The 19656-nt window shown below is 35.1% G+C and overlaps 2 protein-coding genes, 1 long non-coding RNA gene and 1 other non-coding gene across 4 annotated transcripts; 2 read left to right on the top strand and 2 right to left on the bottom strand.

Moving 5' to 3' along the window:
• Nucleotides 1-63: 63 nt before the first annotated feature.
• On the top strand, nt 64-2651 carry LOC120575913 (uncharacterized). Its single transcript, XR_005642158.1, has 2 exons — nt 64-1621; nt 2329-2651. It is a non-coding gene; the product is annotated as an uncharacterized lncRNA (long non-coding RNA).
• A 1124-nt stretch (nt 2652-3775) lies between these two features.
• On the bottom strand, nt 3776-6694 carry LOC25496379 (uncharacterized; the record flags this gene model as incomplete). Its single annotated transcript, XM_039835001.1, is given in 5 exon segments — nt 3776-4259; nt 5553-5706; nt 5809-5926; nt 6035-6061; nt 6582-6694. Coding segments are annotated over 4 exon segments (408 nt in total), but the record flags the coding sequence as incomplete, so codon positions are not given.
• A 1195-nt stretch (nt 6695-7889) lies between these two features.
• LOC25496380 (uncharacterized protein YciO) lies at nt 7890-15657 on the top strand. The gene is made up of 9 exons (XR_005642118.1): nt 7890-8171; nt 8259-8374; nt 9653-9706; nt 9798-9822; nt 10038-10161; nt 11294-11460; nt 12484-12553; nt 14671-14769; nt 15351-15657. It is a non-coding gene; the product is annotated as an uncharacterized protein YciO (transcript).
• A 1121-nt stretch (nt 15658-16778) lies between these two features.
• Nucleotides 16779-19151, bottom strand: LOC120576153 (DNA-directed RNA polymerase III subunit RPC9). The gene is made up of 5 exons (XM_039827182.1): nt 19128-19151; nt 19020-19046; nt 18794-18911; nt 18523-18675; nt 16779-17251 (listed from the first exon to the last, which is right to left on the bottom strand). The coding sequence occupies exons 2-5, from the start codon at nt 19025-19027 to the stop codon at nt 17051-17053; spliced, it is 480 nt and encodes a 159-aa protein (XP_039683116.1). The 5' UTR covers nt 19028-19046; nt 19128-19151; the 3' UTR covers nt 16779-17050.
• Nucleotides 19152-19656: the final 505 nt, after the last annotated feature.

Genomic DNA, 19656 nt, shown 5'->3' with positions numbered 1-19656 from the left:
ATAATATTGTTAGATGCAACACAATTACAATTACAATTAAAATGGTTAAAAAACAAATATAGTAAAAATATTGAAAAACTTGTAATAAATTAGTATTTTAAAATGTAAAGTGAGAATGCAGAAATTAAATTAAAAATTGAAAGTTAATTCACAATCCCCAATTTTTAAACCCTAAAAAAATTTCGAATTCTGAAATCCTTAGAGAAGGAATTGGAGAAATTAGAGAATAAATTGGCTTACCTTTGCTTAGACTGGGTTTGAACTTTGAAGAAGAGAAAGTTACTGAACAGGAGAGAGAAGATGCAAACAAATTGAAGCGTGAGGAATTGATTTGTGGGCGCAAGGGAGAGAATAACCAAGGCAACATTGAGCTGGGCCCAATAAAAATAATTAATTTGGATTTTTGGAATTTTAAAATTGTTTATATTATTATATTTTCTCGAACTGAGTTTCTCAAGGTTAAAATATTTATCCTCTCATGAATGTTTTTTTGCTTACAAGGCTAAAACAAAGTAGAAAAAAACAAAATAGAAAAAAGGAAAGAGGCTAGCGCCTCATAAAGAGGACTCCTAATTCATCTGTCCTAAGCGGAGGCAGCAGGTCCTCTGGAGGAGAAGAGTGGAGAGTCAATTCAACATCGCTCGATGCTCCAAGTTTAGCCATAAAGTCTGCATACTGATTTCCCTCTCTGAGTGAGTGATGAAGGTTGAAATTACGAGAAACCATGATGTCTTTGATATTTTGAATGAGAATAGCATGAACATGAAAATGATTTAAATCATCTTTGATGAGGTTCATTGCAAGAAGGGAGTCTGAATAGCACGCCAATTCCTCACAATTTAAGTTAACCGCCAACCTTAACCCTTGATAAAGAGCTGTGAGCTCTACAAACAGAATGTCCTAAGAATGACTGATGTAGCCCGAATAACCTGCTATGTATGTTTCTGTGTTGTCGCGAAAGACACCTCCAAAACCTGCGCGAATGGGAACACCGAGACAGCTGCCATCAACATTCAAAATAGTGCACCGACAGTTGTTATTGTTCCAACAGATCAGCCTAGGTGAAGGGGCAGCGCCTTCAGCTTTACAAAAAGCATTAGTGATGGAATCTGCCAAATTGAAGATGTTATTACTGAGCTGGAATTCTGACATGGTTGTATTGCCTAGACACATGTTGTTACGGTGAAAGTAGGCTTTTGGATTGGAAGGGAAAAAAAACTAACGGTGAGGAAAGAAAGTTAGAGAGAAGGCAGAGATATTTTTAGAGAGAGAAAGTTTTAAGTTTAGTAAATTATTTTTGTCAGTTTACTGCACATTCTATTTACGTAGTCATTTTTCTTTACAGATAAGAATTTTCCATTTACATTTTACACATGAAGAATGTGCTTAAAATTGAATACATGATTTTTAGACTATTTATAACAAATCTACTTGGTATGCTTGGCTCTACCAAACCAAAAAAGTTTTCTGATTTATTATAGGTTTTACAGAAGATATTAAAACCATCACTTCGGTTTTTCAGGGTCTTGATTTTGCTGTTGATGGTGGGGTAAGAGTGGCTCAGTCGTCCACTGTGGTTGACATGACCAAATTGCCTCCTAGAGTCCTACGGGAAGGAAAGGTAGTTATCTATCAATTTGAAGTTTACAGATTCTTACGTTGGTTTTTATATGCAAGAACCAGTTTTTAACCATTTTTTACCCATTGTGCCATTGGAGACTGCTAATATGGATGGTGAAAACTGATATATATAAAAACCTATTCATAAACTTCAAGTTCTTAAGAGTTCTATCATCAAAATGGTTTTAGCATTGGAGATGCTCTAAGTGTTGGATTGATGTGATAAATACTTTATTATTAGCATATGTAGAGAGTGATGCCACTTACTTACTGTGTGCAATTCAATAAGAGCTGTCCAAATGGGTTTTGACCTATTAGCTAATCCAGCTCACAGGTGGGTTGGATTGCAAAAAAATTAGGTAACTTATACAACGAGATATTTGGGCCATACTACTCAACCCACAAGCTAACATGAGTTTGTTATAACCCATGTGAGGTCAAGTTCACACCGCTTTCTTTGAAATGCCCCATCTTACATGGTGTCTCCCCACACTCTGCCATCGAGCAATGGCAGCACATTTCCCACGATTGATTTCCATAATGTTGCAATGTTTTGTGAGAGTATGAGCAACAAGAATATAATTTTTGTTACGTTTAGTAGCATTTCTATTCAAAGTGAAAATTTTCCTTATGATGGTTAGTAGTGGCAATATCCTATATTCAAATATAATTCAGGCCCTTTGCAGTGAACTAAGAAAAGTTACTTAGAGTCGTATAATTTCAGGGTCCAATTTCAGACTGGATGATATTGGAAGATAATCAGCAAACTGACGGTGAAGAGGATCTAATCCCTGCTGCCATTTGAATGTTAATCACCTTTTTGAATGAAGATTCAGCATCCAAGACCAGTTACTGACATTATAGGACACAAGTTGGAAAACTTTATGTAAATAAAAACATACTGTTGTAAATGTTGATATAGTTGACTTGTACACTTTTGTTGTTGACCAGATACCCTATAGTTCATAGGGATATCTGAATTCTTTTTGCAATTAAATAAAATTTGCTGTTTCATTTTTATTTTGTCAAAATTGTCTCTGATTGAACATTTCCAGATATGCCTTCAGTATGTGTTGTGTTCAACAAGATCTTCAACATGAATTCTTATTTCTTACTATTTCTTTGCCTTCAATAACTTTTCCCTTTGAGAGCTTGAAATGTAGTCGTTGAAAATGAGCTAAACGAAGAGGCTTGGTATAAATGCATGCTGCCTAATTTTCAGAAATGTGAGCTTAAATATTTTCTCTAATGATATGATAATTCATCTATATATGTTTAGTCCTTTTGTGAAAAATAGATTGGAAACTATGCATTGAGCTGATTAGTTATCACAAAAGGAGTATGAAAATCATGCAATAAGAGTACTGGCATAGTTCACAAGTGACTTGAACCAATGCTCTATACTCTTCATTATATGATACAAAAACATGATTTTTCTTACTTTTTTATGGAATGGGAGATTCAACAAAAGAGAAATATTTTCTTAATCATTAACTTTTGTAATAATTAGATTACTCTAGTGTATTAAAATTGTTGTAATATTGCTATTTTAAAAAAGGAGTGGCTAAGGTTTGAGATGCTTACGATTCAGCTCGGTCATTTTTTATTTTTTTTAAGGAGATTCAGCTCGGTCATGTTATCCTTCAAAAAACACTTTTTAAGGAAATATTAAAACACATCTACCAATCTTTTTGGGCTCTTGAAATCATTTTAAAATATTTATATTGAATTTTCTGAAGAAAAAAAATAAAATAAAACTCAATTTTAAACAGATTCACCTTAAAATAAAAAAGAAATGTGAAAACATGATTTTAAAAGTCACATAAAGGTAATTAGATGTATTTTAGTTTTCAAGCAAAAATAAATAAATTAAAAAGTAATGTTTGAAGTCTTTTTTCGAACAAAAAAGGCGACTGAACCGTACTCTATCTAAGAAATATATATTGAGATAAGAAGATTCTTAGGAGGAGGAAAGACTATTAGTTATAGGGGAAAAGACCTCAATTGTGATTTATCTCCTGATTATTTTCGTTGTCTAAGTAACAGAATCACTTATTTCCATTTGAATTTTCTCGTGTTCTATCACAGAAACTCGTACACTTCACAGCACAATTGCGACAATGTCGGTATTCTTTATCATCGCAACAAAGAAAACTCAAAACAACCATCACCAGAACATAAGGTATGAAATATAATTTTGGACAAGAAAAAAACAATGGTTAAATTTTTTTTAAGAAAATCTAACAAGCTTTGTTTATAGTGTAAGCAAAGCCATCATTTGCATGCCAAAAGTTTCCTGTAGAAGCAAAGTCTAGCACAGCCACTAGACTTACCCTAGATTTGCATAAAAATCATTTTCACAGACTCAAAATTTTGCCTAATAAACTTATTGACATCCTTTAGTGCTACTAATAACTTATCGAGGTTACAATTAGTTCTCAACTTGTGTCCATTTGTTCTCCATCTTCAGTTTGGTCTTGACTAATCTCATCATGTTTCTGTGTTTCTGTTTCTTCATCGCCCTTGGTGATTTCTTCTGGTGTCGCTTTGTCTGGTGGTGCTGGCAATGTGTTTCCCACCTTCTCTACTATTTCAGTTACCTCTTCATCTAGAAAACGCTCCTCACAATCTTCTATGATCTGCGTAATAATTAAAAGTTAACAAACTTATCATAATTATGCAACGGTACATACATGACATTCAAATGCATATTGTTAGTCTGACAAATCAATACTTTACGCTTAACTAGAATGGGAGAAATTGGTGTCCAGAATCAAACACAGCACAATACACTAACTTCTAGGCTTAACAAGTCATGCACAACGTTTTTTTCATAATCAGTATTTAACATGACACACGCAAACTTGATGGTCCTGAAATCCATACGCATTTCCAAGACAAAACAACAAGCCAGCAATTACCCCAATGTGCATTTTACAAAAACATATAACAAGTATGATAATGAGCCTATGTCATTCTACAATGAAAATATGAAGGTAAAATCGCTCAAAGGTTGTAAGATACCAATATTAATTGGGCAAAAATTACTGCATAATATCATTATTGGTGTAGAAATTAGAATGAGATCGATTGAAAGAAAAGATACAAAAAATGTACAATGAAGATCATAATATATTTGTGGCGTGGACACTAATATATTTAATACTAAAATACCATATTGTTCAAAAAGAAATACTAAAATACCTTAAACAATACTTAAAATTCATGAGGTATTCATAATTCATGAAGTTAATGTTTCAAAAATTACAAAACCACCCTTAAAATGGTTTAAAATAATGGGAAAAACCATCTTTTTGCGTGGTGTGTGTGTGTAGCGGCCACTTTGGCAGCATTGAATCCGCCCCTCACTGCCGAATAGCGTGCCGCTTTGACCGCTATTCACATACGACACGCTTCGTCGCAGCTAGTAGCGGTTGGCTGATTTTTTCCACTACGCTCTGCTATAGCGGGTGGCGCGGCCGCTACGCTCCTTGCAGATTATAACAATTTCTTATATATTACTAATTATTATGTATTAGTTCACTGCTACACGATATTTTTTAGATAATAAGGAAACATGAATATTCTAGTGTTTGATTGGTGAGCATTTTCCTATCTAATAGGAAAAGGCTTTCATTGGTGTTGACGTTTAACTAAAAATATAAATTACATTATAATACCTAATACTTATTCATATCAAAATTCAAAAAACTTGAGTTACTTTTTTTTATTTTTGAGAGAAAAAAACTTGAGTTGCTAGTAACCAGTTAACAAAAAAGATTTGAACCCGACATTTAGAGCTAAACACAGATAACAGAAAAAACATATTGCAAAAAATGTGGACACAGACTAAGAAAATGCAGAGCTAGTGCAGCATCTAACAGATTACTCAGACATAAAATAAATGAGAAGAACATAGTTGTGATACTTACGTGATTATATTTCAACTTCAGAAGCTGGTCTGATGTTTAACACGTTCAAAACCTACGCCTCTGACAGATCATGCTGTTTAATAACTGTGAAATACTCCTTGACGCTTTCCCTTGTTTGAGAACCGGCGGGAGTTTTAACCAAGTAATCGTAAACCTGTAAAAGATGCAATAAAACACAAAAATTATTACTATCTATTGGCAAAAAACTAAAATCACGAATCGAAAAGAGATTTGCTGTCTCATCAGAATAACAAACCTTGTACTCAGACATTGCTACTTTGGCAAGAACCCTTGATGGATCTTTCGAAGCTCCTTTAGCTCGTAAGAAATCGAGGACCTTAAAATTTGTTAGTGCACCGGCATTTTCCTCCAAGCTATGTAAAAGAACATTAAACATCAATAATAACTCATGAAAGAGAGAGACAGACAGATAAATTTGAAACATTTGCGCAACAAATTTGACAAGAATGGTAGTGACATACATTTTCATCTCGAGCAACAAATAAAGCCTGTCCTGCAACAAAACAAAATAAGTAAACAACAGAATGCAGTTAAATAAATGAGTTTCTGCAAAATTCAACAAACAATACCTATGAAGCACTGACACAGACACGGACAACGTACACATCACTGACACTTGGTAACCGATAAAATTTTGAGAAAACTATATAATTCAATGTAATCACTAGTGTCGGTGTCCGACATTGGAACACAGGGGCGGATCCAGACCTTTGATATTGTTGTTGCTAAAATTTGAAAGAAAGTATGATGCAAATTAAACTAAAAATAAGAAACAACATTGTTAGATGCAACACAATTACAATTACAATTAAAATGGTTAAAAAATAAATATAGTAAAAATATTGAAAAACTTGTAATGAATTAGTATTTTAAAATGTAAAGTGAGAATGCAGAAATTAAATTAAAAAAAGTTAATTCACAATCCCCAATTTTTAAACCCTAAAAAAATTTGGAATTCTGAAATCCTTAAAGAAGGAATTGGAGAAATTAGAGAATGAATTGGCTTACCTTGGCTTAGACTGGGTTTGAACTTTGAAGAAGAGAGAAGATGCAAACAAATTGAAGCGAGAGTGAAAGCGCGAGAACCGTGAGGAATTGATTTGTGGGCGCAAGGGAGAGAATAATCAAGGCAACGTTGAGCTGGGCCTGGCCTAGTAAAAAAAAAATTAATTTGAATTCTTGGAATTTTAAAATTGTTTTAAAAAATATATATTATATTTTATTTTCTACATTTAAATTTTTTTAATTGTTTGAAATGGATATTTTTTAAGAATAAAATCAATCACGGTTAAATCAATCACTAACATACAATTCACTTATTGATTTACTTTGCAAACGAGGGAGATTCTCTGATGTTTGTGATCATATGGATGAGATGCACGGTAGAGTTGAACGACCTGACGTTATCACTTACGGTTCTTTTGTTAGATGGTTTGTGCAAAAGCGATCATGTGGGCAAAGACGGTTGCATATTTGAGGAAGATCAAAGACCAGAGAACTCAGCGAAACATGTATAAATAGACAATACTTGTTAATGCCTATGCAAAAATGAAAGACTTAAGATGTATACTATGATGATTGATACGCTTTGTAAAGAGTTTTTTTATTTTATTTTAATGAAGCATTGTCCGAACTTGAAAAATTTGAAGACCAACGGTTGCACCCATAACGATGTAACATGTAACATATGAAACTCTTTTTGTGTTTTGTTCGAAAATGACTAGAACGACGGACTACACTTTCAATTTAGTGTTTTATTAAAGTTTTCAACAGAAAGCTGACTATTTCAACAGAAAGTTTTCGACAAAATCTTTTAAGAAATAAAGGAATATTTTGCGAGTAAACCCTCATTTGGGTCCTCGCGAAATAAAAAAAAGAGATATATGTATAATTATTATTTTATAAATAAGCTCGAAACAAAAATATTATTAGTTTTCCTAATGAAGCTTAATCTTTAGGAAACCCTCTTAATGAAGCTTAATCTTTTGAATTAAGCTCGAAACAAATAACCAAGTTATTATTATTAGTTTTCCTAAAATAAAAAAAAAATATTATTATTAGTCTTTACAAATAGTGATAAATAAAGAGATATATGTATAATTATTATTTTATAAATAAATTAAAAAAAATGCCAAAATTGCAAGGTCGGACGTTGTGACCTGGGTTCGAACCCAGGAGCTCACAGTTGTGTGAGTTTATTTTCAGTGGATTACCATTTCATCTAAGACAAAAAAAAAAAAAAAATTAAAAAATTAAAAAATGATTTTGAAAATTGGATATATTATTAGTATTTGATTTGATGGGACCTTTTTCCTTCCAACTAGAGAATCCTTTACCACTAAATTCTCTTCTGCATTGTTCGGTGCTACAAGGCACGCACGAGAATCATCCAATATCATCATCATCATCCATTATCATCGATTAGAAATGGAAATGGCAGCTTGTATTTGTGGCCATAAACCTCCATGGCTTTTCGACGCTTTCTCTCATTGGAAACCACAAAGCCACAGCCACCACAAATCCCGAGGAGGAGTATCAATGGCTTTTAAACGAAGCCCAAAGCGTCTTAAATACACAGATAATACTCGCTTTAACAAGGTCATTTATTCATTACTCTTTTTCCTCTTCTTCCCTTTACACTTTCAACTTTCAACTGAATTCAATACTGCAATATTTATATTACAGGATGGAGGTTTGATTTACATTGAAGCTGACCCTTTTGGTTCTGACTCGTGGAAATTGGAACCTGTTGTTAATCTTTTGAAACAAGGTGCTGTTGGAGTCATTCCTACTGATACACTGTCAGTGCTATCTATCTATCTATTTTCCTTTGCTCTGCTTTAACTTCAATATGTTTCTTTTTTATTTGTTATCATTTGTTTTATAAAAAAAATAAAAAATGAAATGAACTAGTAAACTGTCATTTTAGTCACTAATTGTGTCACAGACACGAACACCAAACACAACTTGACAAGTCAAAACCCGTAATAATAATTTGAGAAAATAAACTATTTGAACGTAATCACATTTGTCAGTATCGGACATCAGACACAATTTTTTTTATCAGAGGTATAGATTGTAATGAAGCAGAGAGACGGACACCGAAACCAAAATCGATAATAAGTTGAGAAAATGAAGAAAAAATAATCAATGTAATAAATAAAATGTATCAGTGTCGGACACACATGCATTCAATGAGAAGTTTGGTGGTCAGGTCATATAGTCTGTAAATGTATCAAAATTAAAACTAAATGCATCTTTGTTGAGTATGGCTCAAGGTACCTAAGAAGTGGGCTGGATTGAACAAACAGACCCAGGGGGTTATGTTACAATCCGGACTGTAATATTTAAATAGAGGTTGTACAATGTAAATCATAATCATTCACTGATAATAATAAAAAGGAACTGCAACTGCTCTGCTGTTGGAGAATTAGGCACAATTAGCCGAACTTCATTAACAAACATTCTGTGTTTACTTACTGTGTTGGGCCAGTCCATACATGGTTTTGCTCGTTTCAATTGGTCCCTCAGATTAGTCACTCCTTGGGTCGGATACTGTAACGCCTCCACTTGGTGGGCATGTAACGCCCGAGGCTGATGAGGGCGGGGAGTGGTCCGGCTCCTGGCAGCTTCTAGGCAAAACAGAATCACATCGGAATGAGAGGGATCCTGAGGCTGTGTAGGTATGAGACTACATGGTCGAAGGAAGGCTTATGAGATTTGTTTGGTACTACCTATATCAACAAGATGCATCTTCTTTTCGGTAGCTCATTCCATAAGAACTCCACAGTTAAGCGTGCTTGACTTGGAGCAATTTTGAGATGGGTGACCTGCCGGGAAGTTTCCCGTCATATTCGAGGGCAAAATTAACTTATGAAGAGACACATTTAAGAATATTTTTGTAACTTCGACTAATGCAGGACCTATAGTGATAACACTTGACACATTCAGAGACTAAAATGACCGTTAACTATATATTATCCATTTATTTAAGAGTAAGTAGGAGAGGATTAGTTTTCTTCTAATCTCTATATGTTAACAAATTCATTGATGTCATTGTTTTTTTTCCCTACACATAGATATGCGATAGCATGTGACCTAACAAACAACTCAACCATTGAACGGCTACGTAGATATAATATAAGTTTGTTAATCTCAATTGAACCACATTTTACCCCCCTAAATCACTGAATTAAACAGGAGTATATTTGTGTTGCATTGCAGAATCAAGAATATAGACGGTTCAAAGGTGAGGAACACAGCTATCTTGTCTTTACTCAACTGTTCTTGCGCTACCAATTGGATTTGTATGTAGTGGTGCTTGTCACACGTGTCCAATTAATTTACATCTTATTTAGATTTAATGTGTTGATCACATCATCAAAATTTTCTTCATGTATGTTTGTATTCAGTAATGCTACTTGTTGAAGTCATTGATGATTATGGTACCTCTGTTACTTGTAGCCGCTTAGCATCTTATGCCACTCATTTAGCGACATAGATAAGTACACATCTGGGTTTCCGTGTGGTTGATGGTCAAGGCCATGCAAATTTATTCAAAGCTGTTAAGCATTGCTTACCTGGTCCTGTAAGTATTCTCTTGAAAGTTAATTAATGAATTTGTGAGCATATTAATGATTTTTGGTTGTGGTGGGGGGGGGGGGGGAATTACATATGTGCAACAAGCTGAGCTATTTTTTATACAGATCATGAACTATCAAGTAGCTTGACATCTATTTCATGGTGATTTTTGCCAAGTGGAATAACGCTGCTAAGAATGATGTGTGTGTGTATAGAAAAAACAAAATAATAGCTAAAATTTCAACATGCCTGTTTGCCAAAAATCTCTAAGCACTAGTGATTTAACCAAGAATTTCAAGAGTTCAATCCCTGAAAACTAACATAATTTCTAACTTACTAATATTTGTCTATCCAAAGAAAAAATTAAAAAATACTATGGGTATCATGCGAAATATCAAGACATAGGACCTTTACATCGTAGGTGTTAGATGAAAGGATGTCAGTTCATTTATATTAAGTTGTTGTCGTTGTGTATCTAAGCCATTAAGACTACGTCCGAATAATTATTATGTTGTTAGTGGGCGATAGCTGAGTAGAATTTGGGTTTAGTGCAGAGCTAAACGCAGGTGCAGTATGTTTTGTGCGAACGGATTTTGTGGCCGCAAATAGCAGTGGCATAGAGGCTGAATAGCCCTGTAGCAGCCGGCTATTTACAAAGACAGTGACTGATGTTCAGGTTCTCTGAATAACCCTGTAGGAGGATTCTCATCTGTTCTGCTCACCTCTATTTTCTGGCTATGGCGACGATGACAATCTCCCGCTTCTTGCCTCTGTTTTCTTTTATTTTTCATCTCTGTTTCTGCGCAGATTTCGAATTTATGTTTAGTGGTATACTTTTCTCTAGTCTTCACAACAGCGGTCATCCCATTAACTGCTATTCCGCTTTAGCAGTTTCGGGGTTGGGAACTTCTAGCCCCTTTCCGAGATTAATAACATATTTGTTATGTTATTCAGTCATTCTTATTCAGCAGTTGATTTTTCTCGTTTAAACATGTTATTCTCCCTATATTTACTACAATTTAAAATATCGTGTCTTTATTTGGGTGAATCCTATTGTTTTGTTACCAATTTAGTGTTTATGCTGTATAGATATTGACAATTACAGTTACTTGCTTACACTAGTCATGTTTGAGTGACAGTACACGTTCATCTTAATGGCTAGCAAAGCATTACCAAAACAGTGTATAAGGTTTGGGACTACTGCTGCCAAATATGCAGCACGAAAAAATGTGGGTGTCCGTATGCCTGATGATGCCATTTGTCAAGCAATACTAAAGGAGATGAGTACACCATTAATATGCACAAGGTATGTTTAATTTGTTGGATCCTTTTTTTTCTTGGAAAAATGATATTTTACTCGGTAACATTAGGCCAAAAGTAGGTTGAGGAGACCACCCTGAAAAACACATCACTTTGAAATGGCAAGATAAGATGGCACTGTCACACCAATGAAGTGATGCAGATATTTAAAACGGAAATGGTTAATATGATATGATGACAAATCGGACCAAGATAATATTAAGTTAAGCTGATGTACTATTATAAGCCTTTAAGGTTTCGTTGCGACGAGTTGGGTTTCGAAGGGGAGGGGACGAGAGGGCTTACTTTTCTTTTTTGAATTAAAGACACTATAAAAAATTTTAAAAAATAAATCAAGTGTGATTGAAGTATTATATGATCATCTATTATGCTGTTCTTTCAAAGCAAACAAAGCCCAAGAGTATATACCCATTCGCATTAGCTTCAGAGCAAAGTTCTAAATGAAGGTAAATAAGTTGGCGGAACATGCATGATGCAGAAGCAAACACTTGGTCTTGATGTGGCTACATCATCTAACCATTTTTACATCAGCCTATCTCAGGCAGTGAGGCTGTTTTCCACCCCCACCTCAGTGCCTCGGCAGCCACATCAGCCAGTTTTGGCAACGTGGATTTATTATTATTGTTGGAAATTCAACCTTGGTTGTGGTCAGCCCTAGCTGCCTTATTGCGACATTTGGGTTGCCTTCATTGCAGCTTTCAACGCCTTCATTTGTGATGGATGTGAACGGGTGGATTTAGTCCCACATTGCCTAAAGACATGGCTTAAGTAGTGCTTATAAAGTTTTAGCGGTTCTCAACATACAAGCCGGTTTCGTAAGGTTGAGTTAGATCCAACCAAAATTATTAGAATTATCTATCCAATTTCTTTTCAGTATGCCTGCATATAACCTTTAATGTCATTAGGGCATTGGACCCTTATTTTCCATAATTGGTGCACAAGAGTATGGAGCATATAAGTTGATGCTTGTCCCTAATTCTTACCCTAGAATTTTTCTTCTTTATGTTAGCATCAAGTTCCTGAACGAAGACGAATGGTTGATTGATCCAGTTATGATAGCGGATACATATGGACCAGAGGTATCACCGTTTCTATTGCATGATTATTTTTCCAGTGTAAATAATTGTAAAATATAATGATTTTAGCCCCTTCCCAAACAAAAGGGAAAATAATATATGAGTTGCATTTTATTATTTTTATATATTTGTTAGAAATAGGCTGTAAAAAAAACAAGAAATAGGAAATGTACAAAACAAAAGTGACCAAAAACCAACTTGAGTAAAAGAACTGACTCTCAATCTCGAATCAAAAGTGATCGGCCCACTAGACTTTAGAACCAAATTAGCAGGGCACCCCTTGCCCTCGGTACACCAGAGAAAAACCATATCAAGTCAAACAAAGATTGCAGCTAGACCCCGACTCCCGATCTCGAAGCAAAAGTAACCGGCCCAACGAAAACCATTATGTAAGACAAAAGACATGGCATGCGAAGTAAAACAACAAACAAATCAAAAGGAAAAGGCTCAACACAACGGAACACGCACCCTCCAAACTCCATAAACACCTAAACCACCCGAAAAGCAGAAACAAGAGCTAGTGACGACGAACATGGACCCGTGTAAGAGAGGTTTCCTCCAAAGGAAATCACCCCAACAAACACCCGCCTCCTCACTTAAAACACCAACCACCACCACACATCATCACCCCCCACCACACTTCACCACCAGCACCATTGCATCACCACCGCGCATAACCACCACCATCACTACATCACTACGCCGCCAACCATCCTCACCAAGAAACAAGCAACAACACAAACATAAATCTAGAGGAAGACGACATCCAACAACAAAACACGGGCAGCGATGCCGGTTTGAAGCAGAACCACAACCCATATCATAAAAAGGCAGTCGCTTGTGACAAGGAGAATGTGTTCATCTCCGTAGTAAAAGAGAAACAATGGTGGAGCAAAAACGGCGGTTCTGAACAGCACTTCCCGGAACCCGAAACCCGTGTCCTCCTCAACCACATCACCACCACCACACAACCTAAACTGCCACCCCACCAAACTCGTAACACGCCACGCAGAACCGTAACCTCCTCACATCATTGCATCACCACCACGAAAACCACCATCACAGCCTCAACATCACCACACCACCACGGTCACCACCAAAACTTTGGCCTCCTCACACGACCGTGGCTGCGCCAACAACGATTTTCAGAACCACCACCAGTGCATAACATGTTGAAACCGGAATGAAACACATGTTGCTTAGGACAACTTATAATAAGTAGATCTGAACAATCATTCCCTTCACAGTTCAAAATGCAAACGACAACCAACCCATCTCACATATCCTTATCTTCCATAACAAACCCCAATACAGCACAACACAACTTTCTCCACTCTCTCCGGAAAACAACGCCGACAAACTTTACCCAACAAAGCCACCATAACTAACACCAACAACATACAAACTTCTCACACCATGTGCTCCCATGAGAGCAGCAACACACTGAGCTTGAAAAGCTACAGATCGAACAGGTAAAGTGGTGTGAGATTCGCCGAAGAAGAGAAGATCAGGAACGCCGGTTGAAACGACCCAACAGTACATGATGGTGGTGTTGCCAAGGTCGGTTATGGTTGATATGAGACCGGAATGAAACCCATGGTGCTCAGAACAAACTTAAAACAAGTAGATCTTAACAACCATTCCCTGTTACGGGTACAAAATGCAACCGACAAAGCCTCCGACAAAGAAACGACGAAAGCTTTCTGAGCTGCATCGGGGATGTGGAGAATCTACATGGAAGCAGAAACTCATCACACCACCGTCAACTAGACTTACATGGTGAAAGTAGGCTTTTGGATTGGAAGGGAAAAAAAAACTAACGGTGAGGAAAGAAAGTTAGAGAGAAGGCAGAGATATTTTTAGAGAGAGAAAGTTTTAAGTTTAGTAAATTATTTTTGTCAGTTTCCTGCACATTCTATTTACGTAGTCATTTTTCTTTAGAGATAAGAATTTTCCATTTACATTTTACACATGAAGAATGTGCTTAAAATTGAATACATGATTTTTAGACTATTTATAACAAATCTACTTGGTATGCTTGGCTCTACCAAACCAAAAAAGTTTTCTGATTTATTATAGGTTTTACAAAAGATATTAAAACCATCACTTCGGTTTTTCAGGGTCTTGATTTTGTTGTTGATGGTGGTGTAAGAGTGGCTCAGTCGTCCACTGTGGTTGACATGACCAAATTGCCTCCCAGAGTCCTACGGGAAGGAAAGGTAGTTATCTATCAATTTGTAGTTTACAGATTCTTACGTTGGTTTTTATATGCAAGAACCAGTTTTTAACCATTTTTTACCCATTGTGTCATTGGAGACCGCTAATATGGATGGTGAAAACTGATATATATATACTCTAAGTGTTGGATTGATGTGATAAATACTTTATTATTAGCATATGTAGAGAGTGATGCCACTTACTTACTGTGTGCAATTCAATAAGAGCTGTCCAAATGGGTTTTGACCTATTAGCTAATCCAGCTCACAGGTGGGTTGGATTGCAAAAAAATTAGGTAACTTATACAACGAGATATTTGGGCCATACTACTCAACCCACGAGCTAACATGAGTTTGTTATAACCCATGTGAGGTCAAGTTCACACCGCTTTCTTTGAAATGCCCCATCTTACATGGTGTCTCCCCACCCTCCGCCATCGAGCAGTGGCAGCACATTTCTATTCAAATTGAAAATTTTCCTTATGATGGTTAGTCGTGGTAGTATGCAATATCCTATATTCAAATATAATTCATGCCCGTTGCAGTGAACTCAGAAAAGTTACTTAAGAGTCATATGATTTCAGGGTCCATTTTCAGACTGGATGGTATTGGAAGATAATCAACAAACTAATGGTGAAGAGGATCTAATCCCTGCTGCCATTTGAATGTTAATCACCCTTTTGAATGAAGATTCAGCATCCAAGACCAGTTACTGACATTATAGGACACAAGTTGGAAAACTTTATGTAAATAAAAACATACTGTTGTAAATGTTGATATAGTTGACTTGTACACTTTTGTTGTTGACCAGATACCCTATAGTTCATAGGGATATCTGAATTCTTTTTGCAATTAAATAAAATTTGCTGTTTCATTTTTATTTTGTCAAAATTGTCTCTGATTGAACATTTCCAGATATGCCTTCAGTATGTGTTCTGTTCTACAAGATCTTCAACATGAATTCTTATTTCTTACTATTTCTTTGCCTTCAATAACTTTTCCCTTTGAGAGCTTGAAATGTAGTCGTTGAAAATGAGCTAAACGAAGAGGCTTGGTATAAATGCATGCTGCCTAATTTTCAGAAATGTGAGCTTAAATATTTTCTCTAATGATATGATAATTCATCTATATATGTTTAGTCCTTTCGTGAAAAAATGGATTGAGCTGATTAGTTATCACAAAAGGAGTATGAAAATCATGCAATAAGAGTACTAGCATTGGGGTTCACAAGTGACTTGAACCAATGCTCTATACTCTTCATTATATGACTGAGAAACATGATTTTTCTTACTTTTTTATGGAATGTGAGATTCAACAAAAGAGAAATATTTTCTTAATCATTAACTTTTGTAATAATTAGAGTACTCTAGTGTATTAAAATTGTTGTAATATTGCTATTTTAAAAAAGGAGTGGCTAAGGTTCAGACGCTTACGATTCAACTCGGTCTTTTTATTTTTGGAGATTCAGCTCGGTCATGTTATCCTTCAAAAAACACTAAGTATTTTTTAAGGAAATATTAAAACACATCTACCAACCTTTTTGGGCTCTTGAAATCATGTTAAAATATTTATTTTGAATTTTCTGAAGAAAAAAATAAATAAAACCCAATTTTAAACAGATTAACCTTAAAATAGAAAAGAAATGTGAAAACATGATTTCAAAAGTCACATAAAGGTAATTAGATGTATTTTAGTTTTCGAGCAAAAATAAATAAATTAAAAAGTAATGTTTGAAGTCTTTTTTCGAACAAAAAAGGCGACTGAACCGTACTCTATCTAAGAAATATATATTGAGATAAGAAGATTCTTAGGAGGGGGAAAGACTATTAGTTATAGGGGAAAGACCTCAATTGTGATTTATCTCCTGATTATTTTCGTTGTCTAAGTAACAGAATCACTTATTTCCATTTGAATTTTCTCGTGTTCTATCACAGAAACTCGTACACTTCACAGCACAATTGCGACAATGTTGGTATTCTTTATCATCACAACAAAGAAAACTCAAAACAACCATCACCAGAACATAAGGTATGAAATATAATTTTGGACAAGAAAAAAACAATGGTTAAATTTTTTTTAAGAAAATCTAACAAGCTTTGTTTATAGTGTAAGCAAAGCCATCATTTGCATGCCAAAAGTTTCCTGTAGAAGCAAAGTCTAACACAGCCACTAGACTTACCCTAGATTCACATAAAAATCATTTTCACAGACTCAAAATTTTGCCTAATAAACTTCGTGACATCCTTTAGTGCTACTCATAACTTATCGAGGTGACAATTAATTCTCAACTTGTGTCCATTTGTTCTCCATCTTCAGTTTGGTCTTGACTAATCTCATCATGTTTCTGTGTTTCTGTTTCTTCATCGCCCTTGGTGATTTCTTCTGGTGTCGCTTTGTCTGGTGGTGCTGGCAATGTGTTTCCCACCTTCTCTACTATTTCAGTTACCTCTTCATCTGGAAAACGCTCCTCACAATCTTCTATGATCTGCGTAATAATTAAAAGTTAACAAACTTATCATAATTATGCAACGGTACATACATGACATTCAAATGCATATTGTTAGTCTGACAAATCAATACTTTACCCTTAACTAGAATGGGAGAAATTGGTGTCCAGAATCAAACACAGCACAATACACTAACTTCTAGGCTTAACAAGTCATGCACAACGTTTTTTTCATAATCAGTATTTAACATGACACACGCAAACTTGATGGTCCTGAAATCCATACGCATTTCCAAGACAAAACAACAAGCCAGCAATTACCCCAATGTGCATTTTACAAAAACATATAACAAGTATGATAATGAGCCTATGTCATTCTACAATGAAAATATGAAGGTAGAATCGCTCAAAGGTTGTAAGATACCAATATTAATTGGGCAAAAATTACTGCATAATATCATTATTGGTGTAGAAATTAGAATGAGATCGATTGAAAGAAAAGATACAAAAAATGTACAATGAAGATCATAATATATTTGTTGCGTGGACACTAATATATTTAACACTAAAATACCATATTGTTCAAAAAGAAATACTAAAATACCTTAAACAATACTTAAAATTCATGAAGTATTCATAATTCATGAAGTTAACGTTTCAAAAATTACAAAACCACCCTTAAAATGGTTTAAAGTAATGGGCAAAACCATCTTTTTGCGTGGTGTGTGTAGCGGCCGCTTTGGCAGCATTGAATCCGCCCCTCACTGCCGAATAGCGGGCAGCTTTGAACGCTATTCACATACGACACGCTCCGTTGCGGCTAGTAGCGGTGGGCTGATTTTTTCCGCTATAGCGGGTGGCGTGGCTGCTACGCTCCTTGCAGATTATAACAGTTTCTTATATATTACTAATTATTATGTATTAGTTCACTGCTACACGATATTTTTTAGATAATAAGGAAACATCAATACTCTAGAGTTTGATTGGTGAGCATTTTCCTATCTAATAGGAAAAGGCTTTCATTGGTTTTGACGTTTAACTAAAAATATAAATTACATTATAACCTGATACTTATTCATGTCAAAATTCAAAAAACTTGAGTTACTTTTTTTTGAGAGAAAAAAACTTGAGTTGCCAGTAACCAGTTAACAAAAAAGATTTGAACCCGACATTTAGAGCTAAACACAGATTACAGAAAAAATATATTGCAAAAAATGTGGACATAGACTAAGAAAATGCAGAGCTAGTGCAGCATCTAACAGATTACTCAGACATCAAATAAATGAGAACAACATAGTTATGATACTTACGTGATATATTTCAACTTCAGAAGCTGGTCTGATGTTTAAAACGTTCAAAACCTCCGCCTCTGACAGATCATGCTGTTTAATAGCTGTGAAATACTCCTTGACGCTTTCCCTTGTTTGAGAACCAGCGGGAGTTTTAACCAAGTAATCGTAAACCTGTAAAAGATGCAACACAGTAATCCACCAATAAAACACAAAAATTATTACCATCTATTGGCCAAAAACTAAAATCACGAATCGAAGAGAGATTTGTTGTCTCATCAGAATAACAAACCTTGTACTCAGACATTGCTACTTTGGCAAGAACCCTTGATGGATCTTTCGAAGCTCCTTTAGCTCGTAAGAAATCAAGGACCTCAAAATTTGTTAGTGCACCGGCATTTTCCTCCAAGCTATGAAAACGAACATTAAACATCAATAATAACTCATGAAAGAGAGAGACAGACAGATAAATTTGAAACATTTGTGCAACAAATTTGAAAAGAATGGTAGTGACATACATTTTCATCTCGAGCAACAAATAAAACCTGTCCTGCAACGAAAAAATAAAAGTAAACAACAGAATGCAGTTAAATAAATGAGTTTCTGCAAAATTCAACAAACAATACCTATGAAGCACTGACACAGACACCGACAACAAACACAACACTGACACTTCGTAACCGATAAAATTTTGAGAAAACTATATAATTCAATGTAATCACTAGTGTTGGTGTCCGACATTGGAACACGGACATTTGATATTGTTGTGGCTAAAATTTGAAAGAAAGTATGATGCAGTGGCGGAGCCAGACCTAAAATTTTGGGGTGGCAGCTTTAAAAATAAACTAAAATATATAAATCACATAATATACAATACGACCCATTTCGGTGTCGTTCATTAAAAATTTCAACAAAATAATACTAAAAACCGATCATATTCAAAGTGATGCTTTACGCATCACGACTTTTCATCTTAACTTTTCATGTTGAAACAGTTTCAAAATCAACTAACAATACATGGTTTCAATGTTACATCAATTCTAATAACATTCAAATTTCATAACAATAGTCGGTTTCAATTTCATTGAAATAACATAAATGATTTCAAAATGAACCAATTTCACTTGATTTTCATAAACAAAAGACGATGATAGC

This window comes from Medicago truncatula, chromosome 6 (assembly GCF_003473485.1).
Source record: "Medicago truncatula cultivar Jemalong A17 chromosome 6, MtrunA17r5.0-ANR, whole genome shotgun sequence".
Lineage (NCBI taxonomy): Eukaryota > Viridiplantae > Streptophyta > Magnoliopsida > Fabales > Fabaceae > Medicago > Medicago truncatula.
The sequence above is the reverse complement of the archived record's forward strand: the minus strand, read 5'-3'. Positions and strand labels throughout refer to the sequence as shown.

Coding starts and splice junctions, on each gene's coding strand:
- LOC120576153 (XM_039827182.1), bottom strand. Junction 18,676..18,793: donor TAGCAATGTCTGAGTACAAG/GTTTGTTATTCT, acceptor CATCTTTTACAG/GTTTACGATTACTTGGTTAA. Junction 17,252..18,522: donor CTGAAGTTGAAATATATCAC/GTAAGTATCATA, acceptor ATTATTACGCAG/ATCATAGAAGATTGTGAGGA.